General features: G+C 39.6%; 2 protein-coding genes across 6 annotated transcripts in view; both read right to left on the bottom strand.

Annotated features, from left to right (window-relative positions):
- Positions 1-1,066: 1,066 nt before the first annotated feature.
- The window catches only part of LOC144654636 (tetratricopeptide repeat protein 28-like), a 52,253-nt gene continuing 34,082 nt past the window's right edge, over positions 1,067-19,237 (bottom strand). The window contains exons 1-3 of one of the 5 annotated variants that reach the window (XM_078514845.1): positions 5,340-5,377; positions 4,179-4,232; positions 1,067-3,579 (exon numbers count right to left, since the gene is read on the bottom strand). In XM_078514845.1, the coding sequence (XP_078370971.1) occupies positions 1,238-2,365 (1,128 nt within the window). In that variant the 5' untranslated portion in view covers positions 2,366-3,579; positions 4,179-4,232; positions 5,340-5,377 and the 3' untranslated portion in view covers positions 1,067-1,237. Of the gene's footprint in view, positions 3,580-4,178; positions 4,233-5,134; positions 5,216-5,339; positions 5,389-19,237 lie in introns of those variants that run through there. The other 4 variants (XM_078514852.1, XM_078514836.1, XM_078514859.1 and 1 more) reach the window with 4 other exon arrangements.
- Positions 10,713-18,576, bottom strand: LOC144654320 (uncharacterized). Its single transcript, XM_078514429.1, has 4 exons — positions 18,555-18,576; positions 18,040-18,111; positions 16,156-16,218; positions 10,713-15,616 (listed from the first exon to the last, which is right to left on the bottom strand). The coding sequence occupies exons 3-4, from the start codon at positions 16,160-16,162 to the stop codon at positions 12,612-12,614; spliced, it is 3,012 nt and encodes a 1,003-aa protein (XP_078370555.1). The 5' UTR covers positions 16,163-16,218; positions 18,040-18,111; positions 18,555-18,576; the 3' UTR covers positions 10,713-12,611.

Genomic DNA, 19,237 nt, shown 5'->3' with positions numbered 1-19,237 from the left:
CTTACATGAACAGTGAAGTCCATTTTAGAAGCTCCTATATCTATAACAAGAAAGCCCTTATAAGACATAATTTTGAAAGCCCACCTGTCAGGTCTCAACTTAATTCGTCACCAAATTGTACAAGACAAGTACGCTCATTGTCACTTACTTTTATATACGCAGATTTGAAAAAGTAAAGTTAATACAGAGCTGGTCATACTATAACGACACAAGGGAAATAAAGTGCGTTCAATTTACATGGTTCTATGTACCACTTTGTCTAAATTCATTTCAGTTTAGCTCGTACACATTCAATAAAGTTACATAAAGAGTGATACAGATGTTTTTAAAATCGCTCACAATAATATTTTTATCGCTTCATCTTCTTAAAATTAATATTCAATACAATTGGCAATCTGAGTACATCATCTATTTAAACTAGCTTTGTTTCATGTAATTAAGTTTTGCTTTTCTTAGCATTCCTTCCAGCAATTATCTCGAAAAATTATCTGGATCTTTTCCTAGTTGAACCTATTATGTTGTTGACTGAAATAGCGCTGCTTTAAAAGAGCTATTACTTGAATCCTTAATTAGCAGGTATTTTTTTGCAATGTACTAACCTAAAAATAATAGTTTACTCTCTCTCTTGAACCCCCTCAACAACAGGCAAAACATAGGTCGTCAATCAACCTTCTTTATCTGCCTCTGTCCCTAACGATCTTCCCTAACTGCTCTTAGGACAGGCACAGAAAAGTAACAAAGATGGTTAAGATTAGTGACTACTTATACCACTTACAAAGACAAACTGATAAATCCAACACTTTTTTCAAGATGCACCAACCATGTCATAGCCTGTCAATCGCTGAGAAATTAAGAACGCTTTTATTCTGACTAACTTTTAACCTTTACCAAAGATGATGTTGGCGTTACCCGTGCTTTAGACTAAAACACGAATTTGTTACATAACAATTTCAATGGAAATAGTTAAAACATCTCATTTCAAAGGTTTCCTAATCTTTACCACTTGACACTTGCTCATAACATCTCACTCGAGTGATCTGTTGTCTATCAATCGGGTCGTATTTAAACAAAAAAAAAAACACCAAAAATGTAGTTGTAAAGAAACTAAGTAAATCTCGTAATCAGTATAGCGCGATGATATTGTTTAGGGCAACTGTCACCAATACAAAGTTTAAGGTTTAAAACCATTGCCGTACAAAATGTAAAGTGTTTTATTTTGCTCCACAAACCGATTAGTTTATTTTCCAAAATCAAACGTCACATCATCTCCAATCAGAATGAACGGTGCCCATTGACTCACGTCAGAATAGCCGTTAGCTCTCATCCACTTCATGGCCTCGTGAAGAGATTCACTGGCACTTTGCCCACGAACAAGCTGATTGTAAAAACTGTTCATCAACTGCTCTGTTGCGCTGTCCTCTAGGGCCCACAGTGCTACCAACACTGAGCGCGCACCGGATCCTAAGAACGCTCGAGCAATTCCAACAACTCCTTCAACTCTTGACTTTCCTTGGCCACTGTGGCAACAGCTCAGCACCACAAGCTTGGCTCTCAGTTGAACCCGTGCAATGTCAGACAATGTCAATAGGTAGTCTTCTTCTTTTGGAATCCTATTTATTGACCGAAGAGGGGAAAGGGCAATTTCTCCTTTTTCAGCATCACCATGTGCAGCACAATGTACAAGGCTTACTGAATTAATCCTCTCGAGTACCGCCTGCTTAGTTTCTTGCTCTCCCAACAAAGGCTGAACGCCCAGCAGTCGTCCAATCATGGCTGCTTCATTCCCTGCACAGGGTAATCTAGATATGTTCTTTTTCTTTCCTTTGTAACGCACCAAACCAACATCAGGATCTCCTACAATCAGTGCACCGGTCTGACTGTGATAGTCTGCTGGACAGTCCTGAATGAGCTTGAGAGTCGTCAAAGAAGGAACGATGCGGATTCTGAAACTCTCGGATAAATATTTCCCTCTCTTATCTGGTAATGCTGCAAATGGCACTTTGTACAGTGAGCGATCTGGAACAATGATAATCTCGGGTTTATCCAGCAAGTCAGCCACAGGAGCGATGATCATTTTGTAACACAACGAGAGGCTCGGTTTAACATAATCTTCATTGTTTTCTTCCTCCTCTAAAATTCGGAAAGATGTGGGGATCTCTTTCTGAGATGAGGTAAGCTTTGGCTTGTTATTTTGGCTTGTTAAAGAACGATCTTCGCAGCGCTCTTTTGGCAAAATACCAAACCGTATAAAACTTTCAGCAAAAACGTCATCCAAATTTCGAAGTAGTCCCCGGTGAATAGTGTTCTCTTTTATATCAATTGCTCGAAAAGACATAACACCGCTTCCTTTTATAACCCACAACATTATGTCTTTCGAAGAATAAGAAATGTATAGAAAGTGCAGTTTCTTTCCTTATCGATTCTTTCAAGACCGACCCAAGAATGAGGATCAGGTGTGATTTGATTCTTCACAGAGTACTGAGCTGACATTAAATCTGCCAGAGCTCTGGCCCGTCCCAGCTCTAAAACATTGACCGCTTCGTGTGGCTGTCCAGCAGCACAAAGCATTTCACAGAGCATCTTGTAGGGAAAAACGTGCTCGTCTGTAAAGTTTATCTTGAACTTATCAATGTCTCCAAGATATTCTCGCAGTTCCTCGCACTTTTGAATACTTGAAAGGAGATTCGTATAAGCCTCCTCGATGTTTCCTTCATAACATCTTAGCAATGCAAGTCTACATAGGGATAACCATTGTTCTTTAGCGTCTCCAATCTCTTGACTTATTGAAAGTGCCTTAATTCTGAAGATAATCGTTGGCCTTGCGAGATTGACCGAGAGAGAGAAACACATCCCCTAGGTTTCCATAGTCTTTTGCTACGCCATCTCTGTGACCGAGTTGTGTTCTGATCACAATTGCTGCCTGGTGATATTCTATAGCCTTGTCATAATCACCAATAGAGAAAAACAGAGTTCCAAGGCTCCCGTAACATGATGCTTCTCCTTGTCTGTTTCCAAGTTCTCTTCTAATAGCAAGTGCTTTCTCAAGATTTTCTACAGCCTTCGCATATTTACCAAGGGATTGAAACAGATTACCTACATTTTCGTAATCTATTGCTTCCCCGTCTCGGTCTCCAATTTCTTTTCTGATGGCCAGTGCTTTCTCCAAATATTCTTTACCCTTAATACATTCACCAAGTCATAGAAAAACAGCTCCTAGAGCCCCGTAGGATGATGCCTCTTCATTTCTGTTGCCTAATGTCTGATGGAGTGCAAGCCCTTTCTCAAGATAATCTTCAGCTTTGACATACTCACCAAGTGAGTGCAACACAGCTCCTAGAGTTGAGTACGATGAGGCTTCTATTCTTCTATCACCGATTTCTTGTGTGATCGCAATTGCTCTCTCCAGATATTCTTTAGCTTTGTTATACTCACCAAGATGTTTAAACAATGCTCCTAGGCATTCTTTGTATATCTCGATGGCCTTTGGAACACGACAGGTGTTGAGGAGAAAGTTGGCGACAACGAGGCTAATAGAGATGGCTTGTATAGCCTCGCCTGTGCTGTTCATGTCAAACATTTCTGTTTCGATAGAAAGAAATTAAGACACGTCAAATGCCATTTTGGTTCCTTTATTATGCCTTAGCTTGATAACAGATCAAAGGGGTCGTTAAAACAATAGTGAGTTTTGTTTCCCCGAGACCCTCAATGTTCCCCGAGGCGAAGCCAAGGGGAACAATGAGGGTCCAACAAAACCGAAGAAAATCCCTGGACCAAAAATTAAAAAAATCCTGTGCTGAATTTCTGACCCTTAAATTTCCAGAAAGGGGAAATGATAATAACACAAAGAAAAACATTAGAATAACGTTTGCTATTACTTTATTCGCAGAACTACGCATCCAAGGCACTTCCAGGATCCTTTACATTGTTTTTAATACACCCAAAAAATCCCTAATTAATTCAAGCCACCCAAAAAAATACTTGCCAAATTTTTCTACCCAAAAAATTCCCGGAATCAAAAATTTCAAACCCAAAAAGATTCTTCGATCATCCCCGTCACTTGAAATCCCAAGTACCCCCCCCCCCCCCCTTCCTGGGTTTGAAATATGTACTGATGATTTATAAAAACTAACACTTCAATCGATACATAATTTATTATAATAAAGAGCTAACACACTTACTTTTCTTCCTTTACAGTCGAAGTAAAAGCAAGTCGTCAACTACATGAACGATTCCTAAAAAGACAAAGAAGACAAACAACATTAAATGACTATAAAAGCAGTTCGATATCTTCGGACATACAATTGCTAAATTGTCTAGTACAGGGCCGAGGTATGTTCAATGGGTTGACGTGCGTGTTTATACAATTGAGGTTGGGTGCCGTGGTTTTGCTAGTACTAGGTAGGTCCGTCAGTAGGTTTCTGACCGATATCGGGGTTGCTCCCAGAGCCAGGAGGTCTGTAATTAGACGGCTACAAGAAGCTCCTGAATCTGCGTCCACTTGGATAAGGAGACGCCGTGACGGATCCAAAAGGTCCAACTGATGCTTTTCTGTCTTTTTGTTACCCGGCATCTCCCTGGTGGCTCTTCTCTGGGGCTTCTGGTGCCGCCCATGCGTCTAATCCCTTCTGGAATAGGCCCAGGGGATACCGAGCAGTGTGGTTCGCCACACTGTATGCTTTTTCTAATCTCTAACAAAATATCGAACTTTCTCGATAGTGTGTCATTTGTGGTTGGTAAATCCGGTGAGAAAAATAAGGTTTGAGAACACCGTGTGTCCTAGCACCGGGAGAGAGAACAAGTACTGTAAATGCCAAGGATTAAATGAGAACAGCTCTCCACTAACTTGAGTTAACTCACAATGGAGTGGTAGTTAACAGTTGAAATCTAAATTGAAAAAAATTGAAAGAAGTCCAAATCCCACTTTGTTAGTTCAGATAGTCAAACGACATATTCCTCGTTTTCCAAGATATCAAATTGTTTTATTTGAGAAGCCTAATATTTGTGTTTCAGCTCATACACTAGTTCTCAAAGACTAAATATACCTTGTCTTTTACAGAAGAAATTTATTGATTAGATGAACAAATTCTCATCAATTACTTTGAATCAAAACTCGATGTAGCTTTGTTGAACTTACCGTGCAATCAGAAGCCAATCCGAAATGAAGTCCAAATGAATATGCGACATCAACTTGAATCTTTCCTTTAAAATAACAAAGGATGCATTCAATTATTAGATTATGCAATCACGAGGTTACCGATTGAATTCAACTCGAATGCTTTCAATACACTATAAAAGAACAAAATAATATTAAAATAGGAAGTCAAAAGACTCTATCTTACCTTTCTAGAACAGAAGTATCTATACCTTTGCAATTCCCTTGCGTCTTTGGTCACTCTTATCACTGCGTTTGTGTACATGTAATTGTCGTCCAATCATGGCTACTTCATTTCCTACACAGGGTAATCTAGATATGCTCTTTTTCTTTCCTTTGTAACGCACCAAACCAAGGTCAGGATCTCCCACTATCAGTGCACCAGTCTGACTCTGATAGTCTGCTGGGCAGTCATGAATTAGCTTGGGCGTCGTCAAAGAAGGAATGATGCGGATCCTGAAAGTCTCGGATAAGAATTTTCCTCTCTTATCTGGTAACGCTGCAAATGGAACTTTGTACAAGGAGCAATCAGGAACAATGATGATCTCGGTTTCCTCCAGTAAGTCGGCTACGGGAGCGATGATCATTTTTTTGTAACTCAAGAAAAGGCTAGGTTTCGGGATTATGACTTTCATTTTCCTCCTCCTCCTCCTCCACTAGTCGGAAGGGTGCAAGGCTACCTTCCTTGTATACGTTATATGCCGCTGTGGTATCAATTAAAGATCGATCTTCGCAACTCTTCTTTCTTAAAATACCAAATCGTCTTAAGTTTTCAGCGAAAAAGTCATCTAAATTTCCAACTAGTCCGCGATGAAGAGTGTTATCATTTGTTTTTATTTCTCGGAAATGTGTGACACCGTTTCTTTTTATAACCCACAAAAGTATTCTCTGATAAGAATAAGAGATGTATAGACAAGTGCAGTTACCCTCCTTCTTTACGATGCTTTCAAGGTCAACCCAAGATTGAGGGTCAGGTGAGATTGGATTCTCCAGAGAGTACTGAGCTGACATTAAATCTGCCAGAGCCCTGGCCCGTCCAAGCTCTGAAACATACAGAGCCTCCTGAGGAATTCCAGCAGCACAAAACATCGAACTGAGCATCCAGTAGGGAAAAAGGTGCTCTTCCCTAAAGAATATCTTAAATTGGTCGCTGTCGCCAAGACATCGCCGCAGTTTCTCGCATTTATGAACACTTGAAAGGAGATACTGAAACGCTTCTGGAAAGTTTTCTTCGTGAAATTTAATCCGCGCAAGCCTGCAAAGGAATACGAATTGTTTTTGAACGTCCCCGATCTCTTGACTCACATGCAAGTGCTTTCTCAAGATAATCTGCAGCCTTGACATATTCACTGAGAGAAAGAAACACATTTCCAAGGTTTCCGTAAGCTGCTGCTTCTCCATCTCTGTTACCAATTTCTTTTATGATCACAAGTGCTTTCTCTTGATATTCTTTAGCCTTAACATAATCACCAATAGCGAAAAACACACTTCCAAGGCTGCCGTAAGTTGCTGCTTCTCCTTTTCGACTACCAGTTTCTTTTGTGATCGCAAGGGCCTTCTGAAAATAATCGTTAGCCTTTGCATATTTACCAAGGATGAGAAACACATTTCCTAAGTTTACGTATTCTGTTGCTTCTCCGTCTCTGTCTCCGATATCTGTTCTGATGACAAGCGCATTCTCGATATGCTCTTTTGCCTTGACATATTCACCAAGATGCAGGGAAAACTCGTTCCTAGATTGCCTTTAGACGTGGCTTCGCCATTTCTGTCACCGATTTCTTGACTGATTCTAAGTGCTTTTTCGTGATAATCTTTAGCTTTGACATATTCACCAAGACAGCGAAACACATTTCCTAATTTGCTGTAATCAGCTGCTTCTCCTTGTCTGTCGCCAGTTTCTTTTCTGATCGCAAGCGCTTTCTCGAGGTATTCTTCACTCTTAAAATATTCACCAAGAGATACATAAATATTTCCTAGTTTTCCATAAGATGCGGCCTCTCCTCTTTTATCCTTAAATTTCTTTCTAATTGCAAGTTCTTTCTCCGTGTTATCTTTAGCCTTGCGATATTCACCAAGACAATAGAACGCATTTCCCAGGTTTTCGTAAGATGAAGCCTCTCCAATTCTGTCACCAATTTCATTTTTGATTCAAGTGCTTTCTCGAGATTATCTTTAGCCTTGACACACTCACCAAGAGAAAGAAACGCTGCTCCTAGTGATCCATAACATGACGCTTCTGCTTCACGTTCACCTATTTTTGTAAAGATTTTTAGTGCTTTCGCACAGAGTTTTGTTGCTTAGAGGTGTTTGCTTTGGAAATTATATAATTCAGCCAGTCGTAAGCTTAGCTTGCCTTCGAAAGCTTTTCACCACTTTTGCTGCACATCACAAGAAGTTCTCTGCCGTATTTTATTGCATTTGTGCAATCACTGATTTCACAGTAAGCAGTAAACGTTATCCAATATATGATATTATAGTATGCTTGTATTACTTCTCGTTCTTTTATGAAAGCTTTGTTGCCGAGGATGTACAGGCATTCCTTGCACAAATCGATTGCCTTGACAGCACGACTGGTGTTGAAAAGAAAGACGGCGACGATGAGGCCAGTAGAGATGGCTCGTCTAATCTTGCCACTGTTGTTCATGTCAAGTACTTCTGTCTAAAAAAGATGAAATTAAAAACAAATGAAACAAAATTTTAAAATGTGCTTTCAATGTCCTAGCTTTATAATCGACTAAGAGGAAAATGTCTTAATTTTAGTTTGCATATATTTTAACATCTTTGCTAGTATCTACTGTAGCAATGACTATGAATGATCATGCCCTTCTTGGTCAATTCTATGTAGTCTGCTCGACCAATATCTTCTGGTCATTAGAGAATGTAGCAAAGGCTCTTTTTAAAGGTGGTTTCAATGTGGTATCGATCAATCGTGTTTCTTGCGCTTGGCTGCGCACTATGGCAGTTTTGATCTAAAGCCCAACTTTTCCATGCAAGCGCCTCAACTCTGCCGTTAACTTAATATAACGTTTACAAAAGCAAGGACTAAATTTTATAAGATAAGATCGAAAAATTTTGGAGCGCTTGAACTTTGCCATTTTTTGTTTGTAGTTGCGGGTATTTCAACGATTGACCAGAACAGCACTGTTTGAAACGATGTTATGATTTCATAGCTTCTTCGGGCTTGCGCAGTAAAATAAGATGTATCCCGGATGAATGCGTTCGTGTGCTTGTTCTGTACTTTTTATGGCCGATTTACGAGTGGAATTAAACCACTGTGGTATTTAGTCATCGTTTGGCCTCATTTACTACTGGCTAGTAAACTCCCGACCATGTTACACTGTTTGTCTCAAGCCGTTCTAACCGCTTTTTCGGTCTCTTTAAGTGACTGTACAGAAATGCAACGAGTGCCTTAATTTCTACCTATACTGTCGCAATTGATTCCAATGTGAATGGCAATCAACAACTGGAGAGTATCTTTCAAAGGCAATTGAGTCAATTCTGCCTTCTAAAAGTTTCGATATTGTCTTGGGCCCTGCGACTGTTGAGGATTAAAACGATCACTGGCTTTAATCCAGCGCGGTGTTTATATCTACATGATTTTCTTAAAGCCATTACTATAACTATTACTAGCTGACTTGCTGTAATTTAGTAGTCGTTCAGGATGCATTTGGTATTTATCTCGAGCACATTTTAAAAGTACTTCTTTATTTATTAATTGGGCAGAACGACGCGGAGCGTACGTGATACGGATGTGCCTTCAGCTGAAAGTGAAATGTTTACAAAATGAAATCGAATTGCCGCGTTATTTTACGAAATCTAGTGGCCATAAAAATCTCGAGGCAACATATCTCAACATAGATATGTTTTTTTTATCTATTCACTCACTTATGAACACTTTTTCAAAAAGTGTACTCACCGCTTGACTATCGATTTGTGGAAATTATGGAAACAGTCATTAACAGCTTTGGCTTACAGCAGGATCGTCGTCTACAGGATAACTGAAAAATCAGAAAAGGTTTATTCCAGGGTTTAGCTTACATGCAAACCTCTAACAATATACTTTTAAACCCCTAGAAAACAGAAACTGTACCAAACAGTTAAAATAAATTCGACTCAAACGAGAAGTCCAACTTCTTTTATTGGCTTAGTTGCCAAAACGGAATGCCAAAATCAAATATGTCAACACCAATGTAGCTAAAAAGCACGCTGCTACTTCAATTTGAAGAATCCTCTCCATGTATTTTGGAACGCATGCACATGTAAAGCCTTACTTCATTTTATTTGACCATCCTTACGTTGGAGGCTTTATACGCCAAATATAACGCTCTTTTCACAACTAAACATTAGCGTAAACATTTCTAAAAGCTATCTTCAATTATCTTGGAACAAAATTGGAGTTAACCAGACAGAACCTACCTTGGTATGAAAAGTCAAAATCAAGATTAAGTCCTCATCAATCTACGTCAGCAACTGGAATCTTCTCTTCAAAATTACAAATACGGATTCAAGTATTAGATTCTGTAATGGCGGGGTTAGCTTTTGATGTAAACAGAGATCTCTCCAGTACATAAACAATGGAATTAACTAAACTTATAACAAAGTCAAAAGAAGTAATCTTACTTTTGTAGCACAGGAGTAGCTATACCTGTACAATTGCCTTCAGCCTGTAAGTAATCCTGCATCCAGTTGGTGTGATCCAGTCGAGTTTCAGTTGATAATTGACAGGATGCTATTTTGCCTCTATCATAATTATTTTTTTTTAATTATTACACTTAGACTTAAATTTTTACTTTTCCCTGTCCGGCTTTCATTTTCCGTGATAATTCGTGTCACGGAACAATCAATCTCGATGATGTATTTTATTGCGTTATTATCTGATTCTTCTACCCTGAAATATCCGAAAAGTAACATCTTTAGTAAGGAAAAAAACACGACTGTTACATCATTGGCGGATATAGTTTGCGTTAAACCTGCAAGTAATGCATGTGAATAAAAAAAAACAGTCATGACGAGGGACTACCAGACATATTTTATTACTGAACAAGTAAAATTATTTTGTTGAATGACATCGAATTCGTTGAAATTTTACCTCACCAGTCATATATATAATTATGGAACTTTACATAATAAGCACTTTGTTCTTTAGAGACCTTGTTTTAAACTCTGCTTGCCGTTTGGCCAAAACACAAAAAGAAAAAATGTTGAAATTCATTTGTCTTAAAAACGTTCACGCGAGTTCTTTATTAATGGCTGAGGACGGGAAATAAAAGTGTTAATCATTCATTTACGTCTCATGTGTAGTACTAGTAGACTTTAGTAGTAGACTTTATTTGATACGTAGAACAAAAGTGGCGGATGTGGACCTACCATAAATTATTATAAGAACCTAACTATTAACATGCATTAAGGGTGCAAAAAAAAAAAAAAAAAAAAAAAATCCCTGGACCAAAAATTAACCCCAACAAATCCTATGCCGAATTTCCGACCCTTAAATTTACAGAAAGGGGGAAAGATAATAACACAAAGAAAAACATTAGAAACACGTTTGCTTGTACTTTATTCGCAGAACTACGCATCCAAGACACTACCAGGAATCTTTACATTGTTTTTTGTAATACCCCAAAAAATCCCAACTTAAATCAAGCCACCCAAAAAAATACTTGCCAAATTTTCCTTCCCAAAAATATCCCGGAATCGAAAATTTCAAATCCCCAAAATCCTTCGATCATCCCCGTCACTTGAAATCCCGAGTACCCCCCTGGGTTTGAAATATGTACTGATGATTTATACAAACTAACACTTCAATCGATATGAACGATTCCTAAAAAGACAAAGAAGACAAATAACATTAAATGACCATAAAAATAGTTCAATATATCTTCGGACATACAATTGCTAAATTTTCCGGTACAGGGCCGAGGTATGTTCAACTGGTGGACGCGCCGTGTTTATACAGGTTGGGTGCCGTGGTTTTGCTGGTAGGTCTGTCATTCGATTTCTGAACGATATCGGGATTGCTCCCAGAGCCAGGAGGTCTGTAATTAGACGGCTACAGGAGACTGCTGAATCTGTGCCAACTTGGATAATAGAGAAGCCGTGACAGTTCCAACTGATGCTTTTCTGTCCTTTTGTTTCCCGACATCTGGAGCTGCCCATCGCATCTAAACCCAACTGAAATAGCCCCCAAAAGGAGGCATGGCTTCCAGCTGAAGATGGGGGATGGCCGCACTGTATGTTTTTTTGTCATCTTTAACAAATTATTAAATTTTCTCGATGGTATGTCATTTTTGGTTTGTAACTCCGGCGAGAAAAATAAAGGTTTGAGAACACCGTGTTCCCTTCCACCGGAGAGAGAAAAAGTAATGTAAATGCCAAGGATTAAGGTGAGAAGGGCTCTTCACTAATTTGAGTTAACTCACAGTGAAGTGGCAGTTATCAATCGAAACCTAAAATTTGAAAACAGAAAAAGTCCAAAGCCCCAAGTTCATGCTAACCCAATGAAATTCGCGTCCAAAGAAGCCCAAATTTCGACATCGGCAGCCGCCATTTTGAAACAGTACTTAGTACCTAGCGTTTCCGTGACATCATTCCGTCCGGCTAAAATTGGTGGGAATCTTGAAGTGCAGCTGATTCCCCATCGCTTTTCTTCGCTTTCATTCAGTTGTGAGTGAAATTCGGCCCCGGGTTGTACAAATCGATCAGAAAAGAATATACCAAAATGTACCTTGTAGTCGATCGTTCATTTCTTCGCCTTCACTTTTCTCATCACTGGATAACGACACGTTTTGACTCGAAACGATATAAAGGCTCAAGGGCAGCCATACCCTTGGACAGAAAGACGTCACGGAAACTCGCCTGGGGACTAAGTACTGTTTCAAAATGGCGGCTGCTAATGTCGAATTTTGGGCTTCTTTGGACGCGAATTTCAATGGGTTAGCATGGACTTTAGGAGCTGAAACTTTGGCGAGTAACTAAACTGTACGTATACTTTTTATTGGCAAAGAGAATAAGATAGGCTTTTTGGAGTGAACTTCTCCTTTAAGCAGAGACTGCGATAACGCACCGGCATCATTCATTCAGCCGAAGGCGACAAAATGACGGTAAATTATTGAAAACCAAACAGCAACGCGCAACTTAAGCGAATAATAATTTTAGACATTAACAAAAATATTGAAACGCTACAATGACAGCAAAAAGCCAAGCTGGCAATACCCGAATAATAATATACTACTTCTGATAAGCTTAACATACCAATAATATCCTCTAAATGAAAACCCAAAGAAAGTGAAAAAAATATCTCCTGACATGCAGCTAGTTTTGTGTTTCTAAATTAACAGTGTTAGAGAAGTACGGCTTTTTGCACGTGCCATGTCATGGAGTGTTCTCTAATTACTAGTTTTCATAAGATCGACCAAAAGCTGCAGCAAATACTAAGACCGTTCCTTTTTCAGTTAATGGATCACACTTGAGTAAGGTCAGAGAAAGTTTTGACACTTATCTTGAAGTCTCCACACTTGTTCATCCCTTCTGGTGGTTGAATCAGCCTGTCAGGAGCCTCATTGACAATTAGTGCCATTCCCTCTAGCTGGTGCACCTCTATGTGGCAATGAAGAAACCAGTAGCCAGGGTTATCAGATAGGAAATTGATGACAACATACCCCCCAGCAGGGACCATAACTGTGTCTTTTCTGACCGTATGGCTGTCGATATGAAAAAACATTGGCTCTTTTTTCCAACTTGGTCTTGTACATCTTCTGTTGTCGCATCCCTCTTTAGTACAGTGTTCATCATCGCAGTTTATATCGCTGTTGTGGTTTTTAATGAAACCAGTTGTTTGGTCATATTCTGGATATCCAACGCGAACAACGTGAAATGTGTGGCCATGAAGGTGAATTGGGTGAGCGTTGTGCCAAGCACCAAAAGCTGAAAACACCATTTGAATAGAATCTTGATAGGGAATGTTTATGATATGAACACATGAGCACTCGGGTGTCGACGGATTGCAGTCTGCCTTAAGGTCACACTTTGTGTCCGATTTTTGGAACTCTTCATTTTGGGTTTGGGGAGGAAAGGAGGGAAGGATAAAGTTGCGCCCATTGACTGCACTTGTTTGAGAGTCACCCTCAAAATTGAAGTTGATGAAATGTCGGCAATCTTTGCAATCCATGGGACCTTTAGGGTTTGCATTTGGAAGCTCATTAGGTGGAGTTGGCAAAAGCAAACGCAGGCTATGAACATTAATACAGGTAATGTAATATGATGGATGAAAGTCCTTGAATGGGCAGTTCACTGCTTTGCATGGGTTGTTTTTGGTGCACCGTATGGGAGGAGAGTTATCTTTGATTTCTTGATATTTTGTTGAAGGTACATTAAGATCCGGATCATTTGAGTCACTATCCTGTTTGTAGTGCAAAATAGCCTCTGCTACATGTCCTAGGGACTTGTAGGGTGGTCTAGCGCCACTTCTATCAATCTCCAGAGTCTCCGCACGCATCCAGTAGTCTTTCCGTCCGAAAGTATTTTTCGCACTAAGTAGAAAGTCGTATCTCTCTCCGGAATGAATGATGATGTAATCAACGTCTTCTACAGGCTGAATCCAATAGCCGTCAGTACCCACCACAGTCAGTTTATGGCCATCAATGGAGAATCTGTAAGCATATAGCCCTTGTGCTCCAATTAAACGAAAGCGATATGTCTTTCCTGCCTCAACAGTAAATATACTCAGTCTAGTTTTGATGTAAGGAACATCGGCATGCCTGCCTTTTCCATTTATAATCCCAGAAAAATACGGAACAGGCCCAACCTCTACTTCTTCAAAACTGTGTGTGGGTTCATACCGGTGGTCATCCGGAGTGGGCACCTCGCCAAGCGGTTTGTCTGGATAAAAGCCTAAGCTTGCATGGATCTGTGTGAATAGGTCCAAGGATGCCTCATGTTGCCAGTCTAGAAGCGATATGGTGTGCTTTTCTGGAAGGTCTTTAAATGCACCATGTTTTTGGAGTCTAGCTTTGATTTTCTTCATTCTTTCGGGTTTTTCTCTAACTATGAGTGAACCATAGAAGCCATCTGTTCTCTGGGCACCGCTGTGAGAATGATACCAAAAAGTCCCAGCAGGACTAGCAGTGTACATGTATGAAAAGCTCGATGACGGCCCTATCTGACATTGGGTCACTTGCCCTACACCGTCAAACCAAGGTGTTCCACTCTGGTGCATCCCATGCCAATGAATTGAGATACCCTCAGTGGTAAGGTTGTTGTGAACGTGAATTACAACTGTTTGCCCTTCGTGGACTATCAAGGTAGGTCCAGGAATCTGTCCATTCACGGCTATCGCCAAACGGAACGTCTTACCATCAACAAACTGGGGATCAGTGCATTTGGTGCTGTCCAATGTTGAACATCTTCGATCAGTTTGCAGTGGCACAGCTGTCCCATCTTTGTCGTCCAAATAATAGATCACTCCTTGCGATCCTCGCAGAGCAATTCCTGTAGGTTCATCCACGGACAACTTTTGATAGCTGGTAAAGGTTCGAATTTCATCAATCTCAAGGTTAAATCGGCAAACCTTCGCATGTGCACTGCAATCACAAGTAGGATTGCCGTATAGACAATTGGTGGTTTCTTGATCTACCCATGTTAGTTTGATGTCTTTCGCATTGTAAGGATACTTGTACTCTTCATTAGCATCAAGCCACTTGTTTAGTTGTGGATCATTTGTCAGAGCCTCGTACTTCTTATCGCCAGCTTTTGCAGAAATGCGAATGGATGCTATATACCATCCGTCATCTCCTCCATTCTGAGTTTGTAGGTGAATGCCCTTTATGTCAGATAATGACACGCACTGTATAGTTTGAAACCGGCTTGCAAAGTGTAACTCTCGCACATAGGGTTGGCCACGTTTCATAGGTCCTTCAAGTTCTGCCTGACGTTTTTCATTATTTGATAACAAGATAACTATCAAGTGTTTCTTGCCCCACCTTTGTGAGAAATCAGCTCCATACTTGTTTCCAGTCATTGCATCTACACGCATGTAAGTGATACAGGATCCTGCGACCGCTTTGGTAAGGAGGTGCTTTTTGGCATTATATGGGGAAAGATATTCTTCATCGGCGTCCACCCACATACTGAAACCTGGGTCGGTGGTCAGTTTGGTGTACATCTTATTCGTGCCCGCAGTGTAGGTGTCGATGGATGCTACGTACCATCCATCGTCGCCTCGAGCCTCGAGATAAACTTCCTTAATGTCTTTGTCAGTGCAGATAAGTTGGGGTGTAAAATCACTGTGGACCTTCAGTTCTATTTTGTATTGCGTACCTCGATACTTGTCGTTTTTCATTTCTGCTCGATACTTCATCCCATTGTTCAAAGCGATCACCAGTTCTGGATTATTACCATAGCGACGCTTCTGACCTCCTCCATAAACGTCTCCCGTCACCGCTACAACCTTTACATAAGCGATGGATCCTATGCAGAGAGAATCAAAAAGCCATTTTTATCGTAAGAAAAAGGGTTTTTTGTTGAAATAAAGTGCTAAAAGTTGATATTTTGAACAAAATTTAACTTTTAAGGTCTTAAGTCTTGGAAATAAATAATACTTTCACGATGTTTGTTAACCTGTCTCTCGACGATGCCAAAATAAATGTTTCTACCCGTACCATCAAATTATTTGTTCACTGGCAAATATCACTAAAGGTGCATCCGGACTGCAACTGAGGCAGTTGAATAACTCTTTTATAAAACCTTCTATGCTCTGTTTTTCATTTTCTGTCAAAAAATTTTTACAAGGAATAAATGCTCAGCCCGCTTTCCTATATAGCTATTTTACCGAATTTCCGATCTATCGCTGTGCCATTGTACGAACCGGAAATACATGCTATATCCGGAATGTCCTCTAAATTTCTAGAAAATAAGTAGAAGGCTTATTCCTTCAAAGTGACAGTCATGTTCTACGTCAAAAGTGAGGGACGGAGAAATAACATTTACGTATGAAATAATGTTATTACCTTTCATAACAGACCTCAGTACATAATCGTCTTGAGGGTTCTCCGGTTTGTTGTTTAGTAATTCTAAGAAGAAAATTATGATATTGACATAGGTGGAGTTATTTCCAGGGCGAGAAACTAGAACGGTGACTCACAGATCAATCAATTATTACATGAAATTATAGAACATCAAATGTGAGACTCCTCCCGAGGCCTTCTACTTAGCGCCAGTCTAACGTCGTGTGTTATCGGGACCGACTGTTTTGGGTTTGATAGCGGACTGGGTCTTTCTGGCGTCCTATGAAGTAGAAACCGTTTTCGGTTGGCTTAGCTGATCAAACTTTGAACAACTGATTTAACTTTCAACCCGGTTTGAAAATGCTGCGACTGTTTCAGCGAAAACAGTTTGAGTATTGTTGTATTAAGGGAACTTCCACGAAACCAACTTAAATTTTTCTGGACTGAGGAAATATTTTTGCTTCGTTGTTTTTAAAATCTCTAGGAAAGCGTGTAGTCCCTTGGAAAGAAAAAACGAGAACCGCTCTTAAATTGATTCTCTTTCAAGACTGTATTGCAGTGGTTTTAAAATCAGCATTGGACCAGCTTTAAACAAAACCAAACATTACTGAAATTACATGGGCCAGTCATAAATTAAAAGATGAATTCAAATGTAACGACGAAGTTTAATCAGGGTCTGACTGAGGTTTATGGACCTTGTAATAAAAATTGAGCCTACACCTTTCCCAAAATTTGCTGAAAACGCTTTTCTTCTCATTGGTTTATCCACATTTTATATTGTATTTGCACAACTACTACAACATAATGTGTGCCTTAACCTACAAATCGCATTCTAAGGCTAGAGTAATAAGCAGTTTCCCCACACTGTTCCTCTCTTTGAAGAAGAGACGAGAAAAACTGCGAAAAGGGGCGGAAATCGGCAGGAAGCGGTACGGAAAGTGGGTAAACATAAACATAAACCGCCATATTTTTAGCTCGACTTGAATTTACCTTCATTTAACGCTCATCGGGGGGCAAGACAAAGAGGGTAAGAGGCGGAAGAAGAGAGTGCGTGAAGCAGGTTTTCTAAGAAAAATTTATAACAAATATGCGACAAAGAGGAGGGAGACACCGCGAAAAGGGGCTGAAAGCGGCAGGAAATGGTACGGAAAGGGGATAAGAGGTACGGGAGGCTCGAAAAACCCTTTCTCCCCCCCTCCCCCTCAACCAACTGACCAAAACTGAAACGGATTTCTTTTCTTTAGTCCAAGCCTTTCTGTACTCCTAAACGTTTTTCAGAAGAGACGGTCCTTTTTTAAGAGTAGTTTTTGCGATTGAGTCTGGTTTTAACGATCGAGACTCATTTTACGATCGAGTCTAGTTTTATGATCGAGTCTGGTTTTCACGATCGAGTCTCATTTTTACGATCGAGTCTCGTTTCTTCAAACGAGTCACGTGTATAATAAATTTATTCGAGTGTGATACGGTTGTTATCGAGACTCGTTGAAGTGGTACTCGTTTCCCAGCGACGACTGATCCCAGTTTCTCCACACTGTCCTTCTTCGTTGAATAACTTAGTATTCGTAGTAGCTAGATCATGTGACGTACTCTTTCAATCGAATTCTTTAGGGTTCAGAACGTCCTTTGCTTGAAATGTTGGCACTTAACGGAAACCAAATATTTTATATTTCCTTTTGTATAGTTTCTGCTTAAACTATGAGCGTTTTTCTCGAAAAACTGTTCAGGTCCTCAGTAAAACAGATCCCTCGGCCATGTCTATTTTAAAAGTCTTGTAACTTATTACGTAAAACCCACTTGAGGCACTTTCTGGGTGCGCTATCGATCTTTGATGACGATCGAAAGACTACTCTTTTTTATACAAGATGTATTAATAATTAAAGAACTTACTTTCCCGGTCAAAAACTTGGAAGTTCGTTTCGTGAGATTCCCTTGGATTCTCGAAAACTTCTTCGAGTATGTCTAAAGTTAAGAAAACCAAAAGTTTTTGATTTAACTATGCCAGACAAAAATAAATAAAATTAAATATATGATTACAAAGGTATAAAGAGGAGACAACTAAAACTACTATGGAAAAGTTGCTTTATCATGCAAGCTTTTCTTTTAGCCCAGTGCGCGAGTAATGCAAAAATTGTAGTTCACTTTGGAAACTGGTGCATGACTGGGACAACAGCAAGCGCGCATGCATCGGTAAGATCGTTTGGCGGAATTTCTTTTTAATTAGTCATTGGGAACTTGGAACATATCGTCCATATATAGGCCCACAACTTATTAGATGCAATGTTTGCTGAATTACCTAATTTTAAATACGGACAACACCATCACAGTAATTCACAAGAATTCGAAAAAGCAAATAACAACTTGTGTTTGTTACAATTGTGAAAGAAGCCAGTAAAATGACTAACCAGGGTCTTTGACGTTGATTTCGTCCTGTTAAAGAAACAAATTAATCATATCAGTATTGTAAAAGATTTCAAATAATTCGTACTTGAGGAATCTAACTGGCGAAGTACGGAGAGGGACTGGGTTAACACACTTACCTGAGCCTGCTTACGAGCAATTGATGGCGCCACGGCCCAAGTGATAATGAACAAAGTAAAACACTTCATAGTCCTGCACAATGAAGAAAAGAAATCAGTAGATTATTAAAAGGTTGGTTATGACAAGTAAGTGCTCAGTCAATTTTATACGTTTCAAAATGTTTTGGAGTGTATGACGCCATCACTTAATTTCGTTGTAGTTCGGTTCTATCCCAAATTCGTGTAACTGAGACGAACAATAAAGTAGTAAGCTTCTTATTTTTAGTTACAGTTATTGAAACGGCTTGTCTTTTTTTTGTTACTTAACACTTTAACCTGTCAGTGGAGTCTTAAAAGTGACGTCATCATACTGATCTCTGTTAAACGGACACCTCTCTAATACGGAAACGACGTTGTGTCCCTTCGTTGTCCGTATTGGAGGGGTTCGACCAAATCATTTTAAAGATATATATCACTTTAAATGCTAAAAATATAAAAAAATAATACATGTTTCGGATGAAACATCATCCATCGTCAGTTGTACAGTGAGTAAGAAAACTAAAATGTGC

This window comes from Oculina patagonica, chromosome 1, assembly GCF_052425735.1.
Source record: "Oculina patagonica isolate OP01 chromosome 1, crgOcupat, whole genome shotgun sequence".
In the NCBI taxonomy this organism is placed as follows: domain Eukaryota; kingdom Metazoa; phylum Cnidaria; class Anthozoa; order Scleractinia; family Oculinidae; genus Oculina; species Oculina patagonica.
Note: the sequence above shows the minus strand (reverse complement) of the source record. Positions and strands in the feature narration are given on the sequence as shown.